The sequence below is a fragment of the Azolla caroliniana genome, unplaced genomic scaffold, assembly GCF_043228905.1.
Source record: "Azolla caroliniana isolate FFs.n. ecotype wild unplaced genomic scaffold, voAzoCaro1.0.p SCAF_650, whole genome shotgun sequence".
NCBI classification, from domain to species: Eukaryota; Viridiplantae; Streptophyta; class Polypodiopsida; order Salviniales; family Salviniaceae; genus Azolla; species Azolla caroliniana.
The window spans coordinates 3,976-18,419 of record NW_028231085.1 but is presented as its reverse complement, the minus strand read 5'-3'; the positions used below and the strand labels follow the sequence as shown (position 1 = coordinate 18,419).

At 41.4% G+C, this 14,444-nt stretch overlaps 1 protein-coding gene across 1 annotated transcript; it reads right to left on the bottom strand.

Moving 5' to 3' along the window:
* Nucleotides 1–3,132: 3,132 nt before the first annotated feature.
* On the bottom strand, nt 3,133–11,954 carry LOC147847797 (putative pentatricopeptide repeat-containing protein At3g01580). Its single transcript, XM_087338818.1, has 4 exons — nt 11,869–11,954; nt 11,488–11,813; nt 4,013–5,974; nt 3,133–3,724 (listed from the first exon to the last, which is right to left on the bottom strand). Exons 1-4 carry the CDS (start codon nt 11,952–11,954, stop codon nt 3,225–3,227), a joined length of 2,874 nt encoding a protein of 957 aa, XP_087194944.1. The 3' UTR covers nt 3,133–3,224.
* Between the last annotated feature and the right edge of the window lie 2,490 nt (nt 11,955–14,444).

Sequence of the window (14,444 nt, the reverse complement as noted above, 5' to 3'; positions counted from 1 at the left end):
CACGAGGAATGCCGTCCGGAGCGAACATCGGTGCCACTAATCCAATGGTTCAGAACAGAGCACGAACCAACAATGGAGCATGGACAACCATTCTTTCTTCCAACACAATACGGAACGTGCCGACAATGGTTGAGATGGCTGGGGGAGTAGGTGTCGGGAGTTGTGAACCGGATGTCCAACAAGAAGAGAGGATGCAATTGGATCGGTTGCTAGCCACGACAGAAGAATTAAAACATGCCCGGACATGGATCCGGAGCTTAGAGGAAGAGTTGGAGAAGGCCAAGGAACAAGCGGTAGGTATGGCCCAAACAGGGACAAATACAACCCTAGAGCCGGTAGCACCGGCTAAAGTACCCGAAGAACTGGTGGCTAGCACATCACCAATAAATAATAATGAGCATGAACAAGAAATAGCCACCTTGAAAGAGGAATTGGCGGCACAAGAGGCCCTACGAGGTAGAGAAAGGGAGTAAAAGATGACAACCGAGGAGGAGAAGAGGAGGATTGAAGAAACCCTCTGGAAAAGTCAGGCTAACAACTACCGGCTAAAAGAAGAAAGAGAAAAACTACTTCAAGAAAAGGAGAAACTCCAGCATACTGCAAAAACGGAAATCGAACGACTCAAGGTGGAGCTCTAGCAACAAAAGGACAGGGAGGACCGCGCACATGGGCAAATCAACCGGAAGTTAAAGCAGAAAACATAAGGTTTTGAGAAGCTGCACCGGGATCACAAACAACTTGATGCGGAGCATAAGAAGTTAATCACAAAGTGTGACCAGTAGTAAGAGAAGATCAAGGAACTACGGGCTGATGTAGTAAAGAAAACGGATGCTTTGGCAGAGGAACTGACAAAGGTGGTCGAGTCGGCGATGCTGCTAGAGGAAGTGGCAAGAGAAAGGACGGCACTCACCCGGCAACATTAAAAGGAGGTTGAACGAGAAAAAATGGCTCTGGATAGGGTTCAGACGACTTATCAGACCCAATTGCTTGAATATGGGGAGCAGGCCCGGGCTACCGTTGCATTGATTAAGAAGCTGAAAGAGGAGAAGCAAAGGGCGGAAGATAGCACGAAGCTGGGAGTAGGCAGGATCCGAGCAATCTTAGTGGCATGGAAAGAAGGAACGAAGAGGAATATTGACAACATCTATGATCGAATGGTGAATTCATTGGTTGCAGCAAGCGGCAGAATTGCAAGTTCTTCGAGCGGATGCCGAAAACTAGAAAAAGGCCTACGACAACTTTTACAAAATGGACGAGGAAAGCATCGTCACTGTTGGCCAGTGGTGGCCAAAGTATGTAATAGGAAAAGGGATGAGAACCATGACCCTTCAATATCCGAAAGGGTATCATGACCCTACGACATCCCAAAGGGTATCATGACCCTACAAACATCTAAGGGGCACATACTACTCCTGTATAAATAGGACATATTGTATTGTTCAAACCATTCTGGTTTAACACCAGTCTTTGGCAAATATTCTAGCTCTTGCTCTTGTATTTTTCTTATTATAATAAAATGTAGTCATTGTTCTCTCTTTCTTTTCCTCTCTTGTTCAATCTTCTTTTGTCAAGCTAGGGCCTTGACATAGATGACCCAGATCATGTCATTTGGTATCTCCAAGCTTTTAAGCCTATCAAAAAACCGCTCCCTAGAAACTATGTCATAGGCTTTGTGGAAGTCCGTAAAGCAACAATATAGTTTCTTCTTGCGAGCCTGTCTTGACAATTGAGCATCTAAGTGTGAAGATATGGTCAATAGTGGAGAAGGCTTGTCTAAAGCCAACCTACGTAAGTGCTCGGAGACTTGAGGTTTCCATATAATTGTTGAGCTCTGCTTACTTGCTACACCGTATAGTTTAACGTGCGTATGACCAATCATAATGGTCCTATATGTATTTGGGTCCATTGGGTCCCCTCCTTTGTGTATAGGGGCCACTGTGTTCATGGTCCATTGTGGTGAAAACCTTCCGCGAGGGCGCGGTTGAAGATTAGAGTGAGAAACGGGGCTAGGCACTCTCGAGCATATATGATGTGTTCGGCTCGCAATCCTGTGTGGTCCATGGATTTTCTATGTTGTAGTTTTTTTATGACCTTCGTGACCGTGGAGGTCGTGGAAAGGTTCCCCATGGTAGGTCGAGGTGTGGAAGGCATTGGAATGGGTGGTTAGTTCGGGACGTGGTGGAGTCTCTCTGTATATGTGTGCCAAGTGTTGGGATCCTCGATGGGTGTTTGTGGTCTCGGTTCCCGTAGTCTCTTCCAAGCAAGGGCATAGTCCCTACTCATGAGCATGTGGTAGAGTTCCCAATATTGAGATGCTTCCCAAGCTCAACTTGCGCATCTCTTTACGAGCCTGTACTGAGGAAATAGTACCACTAAGTCGCAGCCCTTTAAGTTGTCTATACAAGTCTCTACAATCCTCATCTTACCACCTATTATGTGGCATAGACCCTATACTACTGTGATTGGAGTGTTTTGTGTAGGGGAAGCTACTAATTGTTGCCAAGTGAAGTATGTGTGTGAGTTATGTAGTGAGGTTCTCTAAAGGTAGGGAAGAATTAGCGAGGAGAGATCGACTTGAACATGTCGGGAGTAGATGTTAGAGAGCTCATGCGTGAAATGTATTGTGGTGTGATGGTTTGGTTGACTAGAGTTGGTGGCGCTGGAGGTGCCGCATTGTGGCTCAAAGTATAGGAAGCAATGGTCTACACTAATAGGGCATGGGGCCACTCGAAAGGAGTTAATCATGTGGGTAGCTTTAGGGCGTCCTAAACCCTAAACCCTGCACTACAAGAGGGCGGGACTCACCAAAGGGGCCAATCCCGACTAGTCCCAACCAAGATTGGGACATTTTCAACTTCCCAAGTAGTCCCAACCAAAGTTGGGATTGCCCTAAGCAATCCCAACTCATTCATTAGTCCTGGTCCCAAAAAAGGCAGCCCCTTGGGTTGGGACAACCCAATAACAACGGGCAGCCTCAAGGGACTATACAACAACGGTTAGTCCCAACGACCATATTTAGCCTACATAAGGAGGAGCATTCCTCATTTTGTAACTAATTCTCTGATTCTCTAATTGTCTATTTCTCTCACATTCTCTCCCACTCATCATTTTGGGCTCTAAGGAGAGTGTAATAACCTTCTCAATGTAATCTCGTTTACTTATATAATAAACATGATACATTTTTTGTCCCCATTGTCTTATTCCGAACCATGTTTGAGTGCAATTCAAAACCCCCATAGAGTTGGGGCTTGACAACAACTACCATCTTTACAAGATATACTCTCCATCAAAGAATACATGTTTGATAGAATGATATATGAAGCTGAAGTTTGCGGTTTGAGCTCAATGATGTATTTTGCAAGAAAAACTCCTTGTACTACCGCACCCTCGTCATCTAGTTGGCAAGCCCCAAGAAACGTTGTATAAGCCACAACTGTAGGTTGAAATGGTAGGTAATGGACCACCAACTGTCTAGCAACATCTGCAAGACCAGCTCTTCCTAGAAGATCTATCATACATACAAAATGATCTTCACAAGGGTGCATATTGCTATAACATACTTCAATCATTCTTGTGAAATATTTACATCCTTCATGGATCAAGCCTCCATGACTACAAGCAGAGAGCACTATGGTAAAGGTAAACTTATCTGGTCGCACATGTCTTTCCTCCATTATGCTTACAAGATGAATGACTTCTTTCCCGAAACCATGTTGAGCATAAACTGCGAGTAAAGAGTTCCATGAGCAAATGTCATGCTCATGCAATGTATCGAACATCATCCATGCACTCTTCACACAACCACACTTACCATACATGTTAACAATAGCATTGCTCACATCTATAACACTATCAAGGCCACACTCAAGAATACAAGCATGAACACACTTTCCATCATCTAAGGAGCTTTGATTTGCACATGCAGCTAGGATTGTAATAAAAGTAACAGCATCTGGTATTAGATGTGTTTTTTCTGCTATCATTTGGCTAAATAATTGTAGTGCTTTCTCACCTTGCTCATGCTCTACATATACCCTTATCATAGAAGTCCAAGAAACCACTGTTGCCTGTTCCTTTATATTGTCAAAGACATCCTTAGCACCTCCTATGTCTCCACATTTTCCATACATGTTAATAAGTGAAGATCCCATAACTTCATCTATGGTGTAACCATGATCAAGTAGGAACTTGTGGAGCTCTTTGCCTTCAAATAGGGTTTCTGACCTCACAATAGCACCAAGGATGTTCACAATTGTTACTTTATCTGGGAATTTTCCTTCCTCATCAATCATTCTAAAGAACAAACGATGTGCCACTTCGTGTTTTCCATGATAGACATAAGCACCAATTATAGAGTTCCAGGATACTTTGTTATGCTTCACCATTCTATCAAATACTTTTTGTGCATCTTGTAAGCCATTACACTTACTATACGCATGAATAAGCGAAGTGTTGATATCTAGAGAGTGCTCTAACCCATCCTCACAAATACAAACATGTAATAACATTGCATTCTCCGAAGCTAGGGAGGCTGTGCATGCTTTGAGAAGACTTATGAATGTAAAAACGTCTGGAAAAATACCCTTCTTGTTTTGCATTTCTTCAAACAATCTCAAAGCTACTTCAATCTGCTTTTGCTCAACATGAGCACCAATAATAGAATTCCATGAGGCCACATCCTTGTATAGTATTTTATCAAAAACATTGTAAGCATCTTCTAACCTCCAACACCTACCATACATTGCTATAATGGCATTTGCCACACTCATATGGACCTCATATCCATAGCATTGGATTTGTATGTGGACTAGTCTAGCTTCCTCCAACACTTCATGGCTAGAAAATGCACCCAAAATATTGATAAAAGTCACATCATTGGGTGTGATCTCATGTATTTGCATGCCCTCAGAAAGCATTATGACTTCCCTGATATTATATTGTCGGGAATAGAAGGCAATCATGCTACTATACGAGATAATATCATATGTGTGCATTGCATCAAAAAACCTGCGTGTGTCCTCAAGAGTACCACATTTCCCGTACATGTTAACAAGAGCATTCATGATGCTAATATCTTGATGAGCTTCATTACAAACTATGGTGGCATGCACCCTTTTGCCATCAGGTAAACACATAGGATCCTTACATGCAGAAAGAATAGTAAGAAAACTAACCCGATTTGGCAAAAGTCCTTGATGAAAAAGTTGAGAAAGTGCTTGGAATGCCCTGTTTCTCTCACCATGATATATATACAATGAAATCAAGGTGGTCCATGTGACCAGATTTTGCTCTATCATTGCATCGAACACCTTCTCCGCATCACATAAGCTATCACATTTACCATACATGTTAAGAAGGGACGTCCTTAAGATAACGTCATTGTTGAAGCTGCCATAGATTATGTATATATGCAACTTCTTGCCTGCTTGAACACCATCTTTGATCTTAGATAGCATAGAAAGGATAGCAGTATATGTTACCTGATTTGGGGAAACCCCGCACTCTGACATTCGATTAAAGAGAGTAAAAGCTTTTTCTTCTTTACCTTGATTTGCATAAATCTTAATTGTGTAATTGAATGCAAATACACATGGATGATGCATGTGATGGAAGATGCATATGGCATCCTGGATTGAGCCACATTTCACATACATGTTCATGAGGAGGCTTTCCATGTGGACATGGCCATGTATGTAGCTATGGGAAAGTATGTGAGCGTAGATGATGTGGCCAAGAGAAAGAGCATGTGTCTCTCCACACCATTGTATAGCAGAGGCACAAGTAGAAGCATCTTGTGGGAAGCAATCTATACATTGTGAGTTGTGTTGGGATATTGTCTTTGATGAAGAAAGAATGATGGGTTGCTTTCTGATTCTCAGTCTATTGGCAACGATTTCAGACCCTCTCATGAAGAGGCCCTGCTTTAAGGTAAGCCAAATAATGATGTCTGGGTCTTCCAACGGATAAAAAGGCGCTACAATAAATAATTGTAAATAATACCGACGTTAGATGATAAGTTTGTCTGTAATTATCGCAATACTCCACAGAATCTACCTACAGATGTAGATCACGAAGCAAGGAGATGGTTTAGTTAGTTCCAGCAGTAAAAGAAGGCTTGGATGGAAATACGGAAGGAGTCGTACACATACATACATAAATACATTGTTTCTGTTTTATTTTTTCGTAGATTAAATAAAATTTAAAATGGATGGAATATGATATGATACCCTATCCCTAATGCACCATGGGATCCCCTCATCTCTAGATAAATCGTGATGGTAATGATGAACCTTATACTATATATTGCATATAAGGTGGTTATTGTATGGATGGATCATGGACCTTATACTATATACTGCATATAAGGTGGTCACATGTGTGACAACTATAAACCATGGGCGTCTCAAAAAGTCCTCAAAACATAGTTGGGACAAGAGATATCAAAGCAAAACTATGATTAATTATCTGTAAATAATTAGGTAATTAACTATTAGTTAATCACGTATGTGATTAAGCAACGGAAGACTATGTGATATGTGTGTGTGTGAGAGAAAAAGGAAGTTAAATGAGAGAGAGAGAGAGAGAGAGAAAGTACGCTTATGAACAATATGACAAAATGGGGGATGATTAACAAGAGCAAGGCTCTATAATAATAAGCATCAAGTTACAAAAATACCCACAATGGGATACGTATACATCGCATGTGCAATGGTGCACACGTGAGAGGAGAATATAGGTACAAGGGTGGAAGTCCTCTATTAAATGAACTTGGAAGTGGGGGATCTAGAATGTATCTCACTTAAGTACAAGTAAAAAAATCTTATTTAAGACTTTATAGTCAACACATTAACTAAATCCTATTTATGTAAGTATTAAGTTACACGGTTGACTAAACTAGTTGAGCTTGATGTGTCAACACCCCCCTTAAGCTCAAGTGTGTTGTCCAACTTTTAGTTCGGCTTTCGGCGTCGCCCTTGTCAGTTTTCGACACTTGTTGGTTCTGGGTTCCATTGCTTTTGGCTTCCGACTCATCTCGGTTCTTGTCTGGCTTCCCTCCCCCTCAAGCTTGAGATGTCGAGTGGCCGAAGGGCCAAGCACCATCAAAAATTGTTGAAGCTTGTCTGCTCCAAGCGCTTTGCTAAAGATATTAATCGTTTCATGGTCAGTGCCGACATGTTGAAGATCGATGTCTCCCCCGATGATACACTCCCGAACATAGTGGTAGTGCACCTCAATATGCTACGTTCGGGCATGGAAGACCGGATTTCGGGCTAGTTGTATACTAACACGTTCACATTCACAAGTGGAAGGATTGCACATTCCACTTGTAGAATCTTCTTGAAACTATCCAAATACACCCTCCTCTCTACAAAAATTGGATGCACTAGTATCACATATTCCACAACTTGACTAGAATTTGCAAATATAAAAATACATGATAGGTCTACGAGTGGAGATCATTAGAAATCATGCAAGTTTGGACATGTTAATAAGTTAATGTAGGCATAATAAAGTTCAACAATGGTTCAATATGTCATTAATGTGTGACATGGGAAACACTAAGTTAAAGACTTATATTAATTTGGTAAGTTTTACAAAAGTATGAGGTGTACTTGTAACCATACTAATAAAATGAGTTATAATTTATACTTTGACCTATACGTTCATGTATATAATTGTGGACAATGTAAGACAGTGAACTTTAGGATAATGTGATTGGAAATAACAAACCTATTAAGGCTTTCATACTTGTATTTAAAATTAATCTACTCTATCGCTTAGGTGATTCACACGGGATCAAACTCCAAACGATAACGTTAGTGCAACTACAAGCATTTAAAAACATGTGGATAACGCTAATGGAACCATTATCAACACACTACACAATCTAAGTAGCAATGGAATAGAAACATAATAGTTTTAACAATAGCAGACAAAGATCCATAATAACAACATGGACAATCATGGCAACAATTCTATGACCATGTTATGTTAAGGTAAACTTGGACCAAAATCAGCCTCAATTTAAACTAATTCATGTTTCTCCATAAATTTGGTAGTCAGCTATGCACGCGGTGAAACCAATGTCATAAGTCTACTAACTAAGTATATAAAAATAAAATTGAAACATATAGAAGATTATAAAGAATAGAATCCACCAAGTAAAACCCAAAATTTGTATTAATAATGTGAAATCCAAACAAATCGTCAATGTCATTTTCTTCATAGAGTCTATTACACAGCAATCAAATCGTCAATGTCATTTTCTTCATCATCCTGTATAGAAGTCTCTTCGGCTATACGTGCATTGGCTTCCCCTGTTAGTTGAGCCAATGAAATATCTTCTATAAGCTCATCATCAAGCTCTATTAGCTCCCCTGGTTCCCCGGCTAACGGAGGAATAGGCTCTCGCGAAGCAGGTTGAAACTTTTCTGTATCAGCGAGGTTCTTTGCACCGACCTCCTCGTCCTAGTTTGGGCACCCCCACAAAGCCTTAATCCTCATGTTTATAAATATAACCTGCTTCTCGTCCTTCTCCAATGCAACTGTGTTTCTAAAGAGCTTCAATGCACATGCAAACGTTGTTCCTGTGAAGAAAGTAACAAGAAGAATTAGTTCTCAAACAAAAAAGATTCAGTATTGGTTATCTCAAGATCGTTACCCTAGTTCGAGGAATACCTGTGCCAGAAAAGAGATCTAATATCCAATCTCCTTCGACAAAAAACATCTCGATCAAGCGCATCATAAGTTGTTGAGGTTTTTGGTATGGGTTGACAAGTCCCCGTTCTGTCGTGGTGACATGTTGCAATTTCCGTATCACTGCTGGATACACCGGCATATTTGAACCTCCCACTTCATTAGAATGCTCCTTGATTCTTTGTTTCTTAATTTCATCGAAGTAGCCAACCGTGATGTATTCAATGGCATTAACGAACCGAAAAGTTGGCCCTCTATTTACATTGGTTTTTATCCTATAAAAAATATTACATCGAGTTAAGAATAGATTGAACAATCTTAAGAAAGGCAATATAGTGAATGAGACATATAAATAATCCTTACCATGCAAGGTTCTCGATGCCATGGCAACGAGATCTCAAAGCTTGAGCTACCGAGTACCCTTGGTCCATACTATGAAAGAAAACTATTCTCCACAAGGATACAATTGTTAGCTCAGCAAAATCCTTGACCATCTTCTCCAATTGTTTAAACCTAAACGGTTCATCGTCGTATGATGACCCTGCCATTCGAAATCCGTAAGGAATATCCGCAATCATTAGTGTATATTCCTTCTTTGGCACTTTTTGGATCATGTCAACGACATCGCCGCAAACCACATTGTAGTAAAGATCTCTCATAATATCTTTTTTGTGGCTAAATTTTTTGAAGGAGCTATCTTCCTCCATTTTGTACGCCTTGACTAAGCGACGATCCTTTTCTTTTCTGGCTCTCTCGAGATGTGCAAGGAAGGATGTCCGGAAATTGTATATATCCTTAACTTCTCCTTGTTTCTTGCCATGACACGTTTTTTAATAGAAGCAATAGGACATCAAGTTTTATTATACAAGCTCTAGATATGATGAAAGCTTAATGAAAAACCACCAATACTAACCCAATCCTTGAATGGAATAAAATACTCTGATAACGCCTTATATGAAGACGTTAGAGGATAATCCTCGGTCACTTGTTCCCAAGTTATACATCCAAGTTGTTTCATCATAACTTCTTGGATCTTCATGTACACCTTATGACTATGAAATTAGAAAACGAGATTAGAAATTTCAATTGCACCATATAGACTTCAATATCAGTATTTGAAAGACTTACTTATTGAACTGAGTGACCATTTCTTCAAGGCTTAAATCTTTGGCCACAACCCTTGACAAAACAGACACAAGAAGCTGCTCGTCCTTAATACCTTGCATCGCTCTCCACAGAGACAACTTCATGTCGTCAGCCGCTTCTTCAATTGTCAAGTCAATTTTCTTGGCCGCTTGTGACTTTAATTCTAGTTGAGGGTCTACCTTAAATTTCTTTTGTCGTTGACCCTTGACCTCCTTATTCTCCCACATTGACAAGATTTGATCTTGTAGGTCCCATACTTCTCCATCTCTAAAGGCCAGTTGAAACCAAGACTCATATTTTTCGAGGACCATCGGACTTAACATTATCATCTACCACAATGCCGACTTCATGGAAGCATTGACGTCGTAGGCTTGGATGTAGCATCACACCAAACTTTTGTTTGACGTCCAAACACTCGTGGTGGAAGAACCTTATACGCTCAATCGATGACATTTTCTACCTATAGTCATTATCGTTATTGTGGTCCCATGCCAACAACTTTGCCTCTTCAGTTGTGAGACCCAAGTAAATTTTGCACTCGACATACTTGAAGAAGAAAGTCGTTGGATGTTCTCTCACAAGTTGCCGACGTGCCTCCGCTGAATGCGATCCACCAATGACAAAGTAATTATATTGATCATGCTTTCTTATATCAAAATCTTCAATGGTTTCACATTCTTCAGGATCCACCATAACAATAAAAGGCACAACGGTAGCATGAGGATTAATTTTCATTTTTTTCTTGAGATTTTGAACATGCATTCGATGTGGCTCTCTAATCTCAAGTGGTCTTCATCAATAGGGGGTCGATGGATGTGTGTTATAGGCAGATTAAACACTTGCCCTTTCCTGACCAGTTTACACTACATTAACTCTCTCCATTCATGTCAAGATTTGAACTCTTGACCTCTTGACATATATAGTCAAGTATTGTCAAGTATTGTGTTCTAACCAATACATCCAAATATATGGTCATGTTATATATACCTTAGTAGATTATTAGTAGATTATCTATTTCAAGTTCTAGGAGTGTTTAGAAAGTTTTAGAACTATAAGGTTCTAGAACTCTTGACCTCTTGACATATATAGGCAAGTATTGTGTTCTAACCAACACATCCAAATATATGGTCATGTTATGTATATCTTAGTAGATTATTAGTAGATTATCTATTTCAAGTTCTAGGAGCTTTTAGAAAGTTTTAGAACTAGAAGGTTCTAGAGGGTTCTAGAATATTCTCCAAAATATTATAATGCATGTACTTCGACCCAAAGTATAAATACTTGTAACCTCCTTGGTCCCTTTGTAGGGATTCAACACCAGTCATTGACACATCAATCTAGTATTCTTGTTTAGCCCATCTTCTCTCCTTGATTTACATCTTTGTCTTTATGCTCTTGTATTGTTCCTAGAGTCTTAAGTTCCTCATCTCATTGCTCCCAACTTCTCGAGTTTCTAGCATCATCACGTCGAGTTCCACATTCGTAACCTTATCAGTCGTAGCCTTGTCATCTGTGCTTTGTCATAGTCTAGCGTTGGTGTGTCCTTGATAGTTTGAATCCCTCCCTACTAGAAGCATTACCCATCTTCGTCATTGCCCTTGCTTCTAGAGTTACCATCGTCACCGTCATTGGTTCTAGAGTTACCATCATCAACATCCCTTCGTTTTCTATCTTCCTCACCATCTCTATCTCTTAGTTTATTCTCATCATCATCTCTATCTTTGCACTTCTTATCATCTTCCACATCCCTATCTTTGCATTTTTTGTCATTGTCATCCTTCTCTGTGTGTTTCCTATGGTTTCTATCTCTATCAATGTGTTTCTTATTATCTCCGTCCCTTTCACTGTCTTTCCTATCACCTTCATCCTTGTCTTTGTGTTTTCTCTCATCCTCTATATCTGTGTATTTTTGTTTCTTCAGAACCTCAACACCTCGATCTCTATGTTTCTTATCCTCTTTATCTCTTTCTCTGTTTCCATCATTGCCATAGTCAAACTCATTTCTTCCAAAGTCGCTTCATCAACATCATTACCTTCATTGCCTCGTCTTCGACATCATCATCTTCAACTCTCTTGTTGTCGTCATCAACACTACTTTGCCTAGCCTTCATTGTCGTCAATTGTTCCAGTTCCCGGTGAGGACCGTGCAAGGTCGCTCACATCTGTTGGTGTTCGTGTCTCCGGTGAGGACCACACATGATCGCTCATGCCCGTTGGTGTTCGCGTCTTTGGTGAGGACTGTATGTGGTCTCTCATGCTCATTGGTGTTCCAATTCCCGGTGAGGACCGCACATGGTCGCTCATTTCCGTTGGTGTTTGTGTCTCTTGTGAGGACCGCACATGGTTGCTCACATCCGTTGGTGTTCTATTATCGCTCTACCCCTCCCTCTTTTTGTAATATTCTTCTATCCCTCCCTCTTTCATTCTTCTTAATCTCACTCTACCCTTTCCTCCTCCACTTTAATTTCCAATCTACCCTCCAATTGTTCTCAATTTAGCTTCCTACCCTTGCCCTCTCATACCCCCCTCCTGTTTTCAAAGATCTCCATACAATCTTTTCATACACACCAATATACTTCACCCTCCCTAACTCCCACATCACACACTTCTCTTCTACCCTTCCTCTCTCTTTCTCTCTCACACTCCCCTACTTGTTTTCAAATAAGCCCATAAAATCTTTTATCCCACACCAAATATATCAACCCCCATACCTCCCACATCATCAAATTTGAACACTCACACACACATACACACACACACACACTCCCCCCCCCCCTTATCTTCCCTATAAAAACCCCTCAAATTCTACATGGTCATGTGCACTGATGAGCTCTTTAAGAGCGAAACTAGTTTGCCACATCGACCATTCCTTTGTATTACCTTTTAAGTTTGTTAATATGAATTAGTTTTTAGTGTATCTCTCTCTTTCTCTAAACTTTGTACATATATATCTTTCTCATCTTTCTCTCTCTCTCTCTCTCTCTTTCACTCTCATTCTCCCTCACATACACCCATCCACCGATTGTATACTGCGCGCACTCCTTGTATCGACCTCACGGTCTAAAACTCTCAGTTCCCTTACTGCTATGACTTCGACACTTGTCTACCCATCGGTTCCTCTATATCAGTGTCAACTTCCGCTACCTTCTCGTCCGCTTGGCCTTTAGTTCATCCGACTCCTCCGAATCTTGAACCGAATCGGCTTCCTCCATTTCGTTCCAGCTCTTGTCGGAATCGGTTGCCTCCTACTCGTTTCGGCTCTTGTCCGAGTTGATAGTCTCCAACTCGTCTTCTATTTTTAGGACCTTCACCACATCGGACCACGTTCGGGTCTTGGCCTGCTTCCGATCGGTTCTGTCCTTCTTGACTCTACCGCCTTTGCCGCTTTCTCCGACTTGTTCGGATGTGCCCACTCCTTTGGTTAGCTTGGCTTCATTTTTCTTCTTACCTCCCCCCCTGGTTCTTTCTTCCTCTCCGACTCCTTGTCCGGTGCCATCCGTTCACGGTCCTACTCTCCCCCTCAAGTGCGGCACATCGAGATGTTGAATGCCAGGAATCTCCGAAAAATGTTGCAACGTGTCCGATCCAAGCGGCTTGGTGAAGATGTCGGCAACCTGCCAATCCGTGTGAAAATACCGAAGTTCAACTTCACCGCTCAGGACCCGCTCACGAACAAAGTGATAATGCACTTCTATGTGCTTTGTTCGAGCATGGAATACATGGTTTTTGGCGAGTTGTATGCTGCTTACATTGTCGCAATAGATCAAGATCAGGGTCGGCACTTCGATCCGGAGGTCTCGCAGCAGTTGGCGAAGCCATATGGCTTCATAGGGGGCAATGGTAGTGCCCCGGTATTCAGCCTCAGTGCTCGACAAAGACATTGTCGGCTGCTTTTTGCTGCTCCACGCAACAACCATACTACCAAGAGAAAACATATAACCGGATGTGGATTGGAAATACAATGCATCACCAGCCCAGTCGGCATCGGTATATTTGACTAGCTTCCCAGCTATATCGTGTCAGTATAACAATTCCCGGTACTTCGTGTCACTAACATATCGGAGTATCCGATGTGCGCACTGAATGTGCTCGACGGTTGGCTTCTGCATGAACTGTTTGATCACTCCGACCGGGTAACTGATGTTGGGTCGAGTGATTGTGAAGTATATGAGGCTTCCAACAATTTGCCCTGTCCAGAGTCGGGATGTAGCTTCAGGTTCCGGTCTAGGGGTGTGGAGATCGGTCAGCATTCCGTCATGCCGAACTTGTACAACATATTCAACACATAATGGTGTTGTGAGAGCAATATGTCGTCGGGGGTCCAGATCACCTCGATCCCAAGAAAATAATGAAGGTCCCCTAGGTCCCTCATTTCAAATGCGTCCGACAGCTGGGACTCCACTCGGCCAATTTCATTGAGGCCGGGTCCAGTGATGACTAAATCATCTACATAAAGCAAAATGCAAACCGAACCATTCCAGATGAACAATGAAGAGTTGGACTTACAGGCCACAAACCCCATCTTACGCAACCGGTGCGTGATCTTCGCATTCCAAGCTCGGGGGGCTTGTTTCAGACCGTAAAGCGACTTCTTGAGTCGG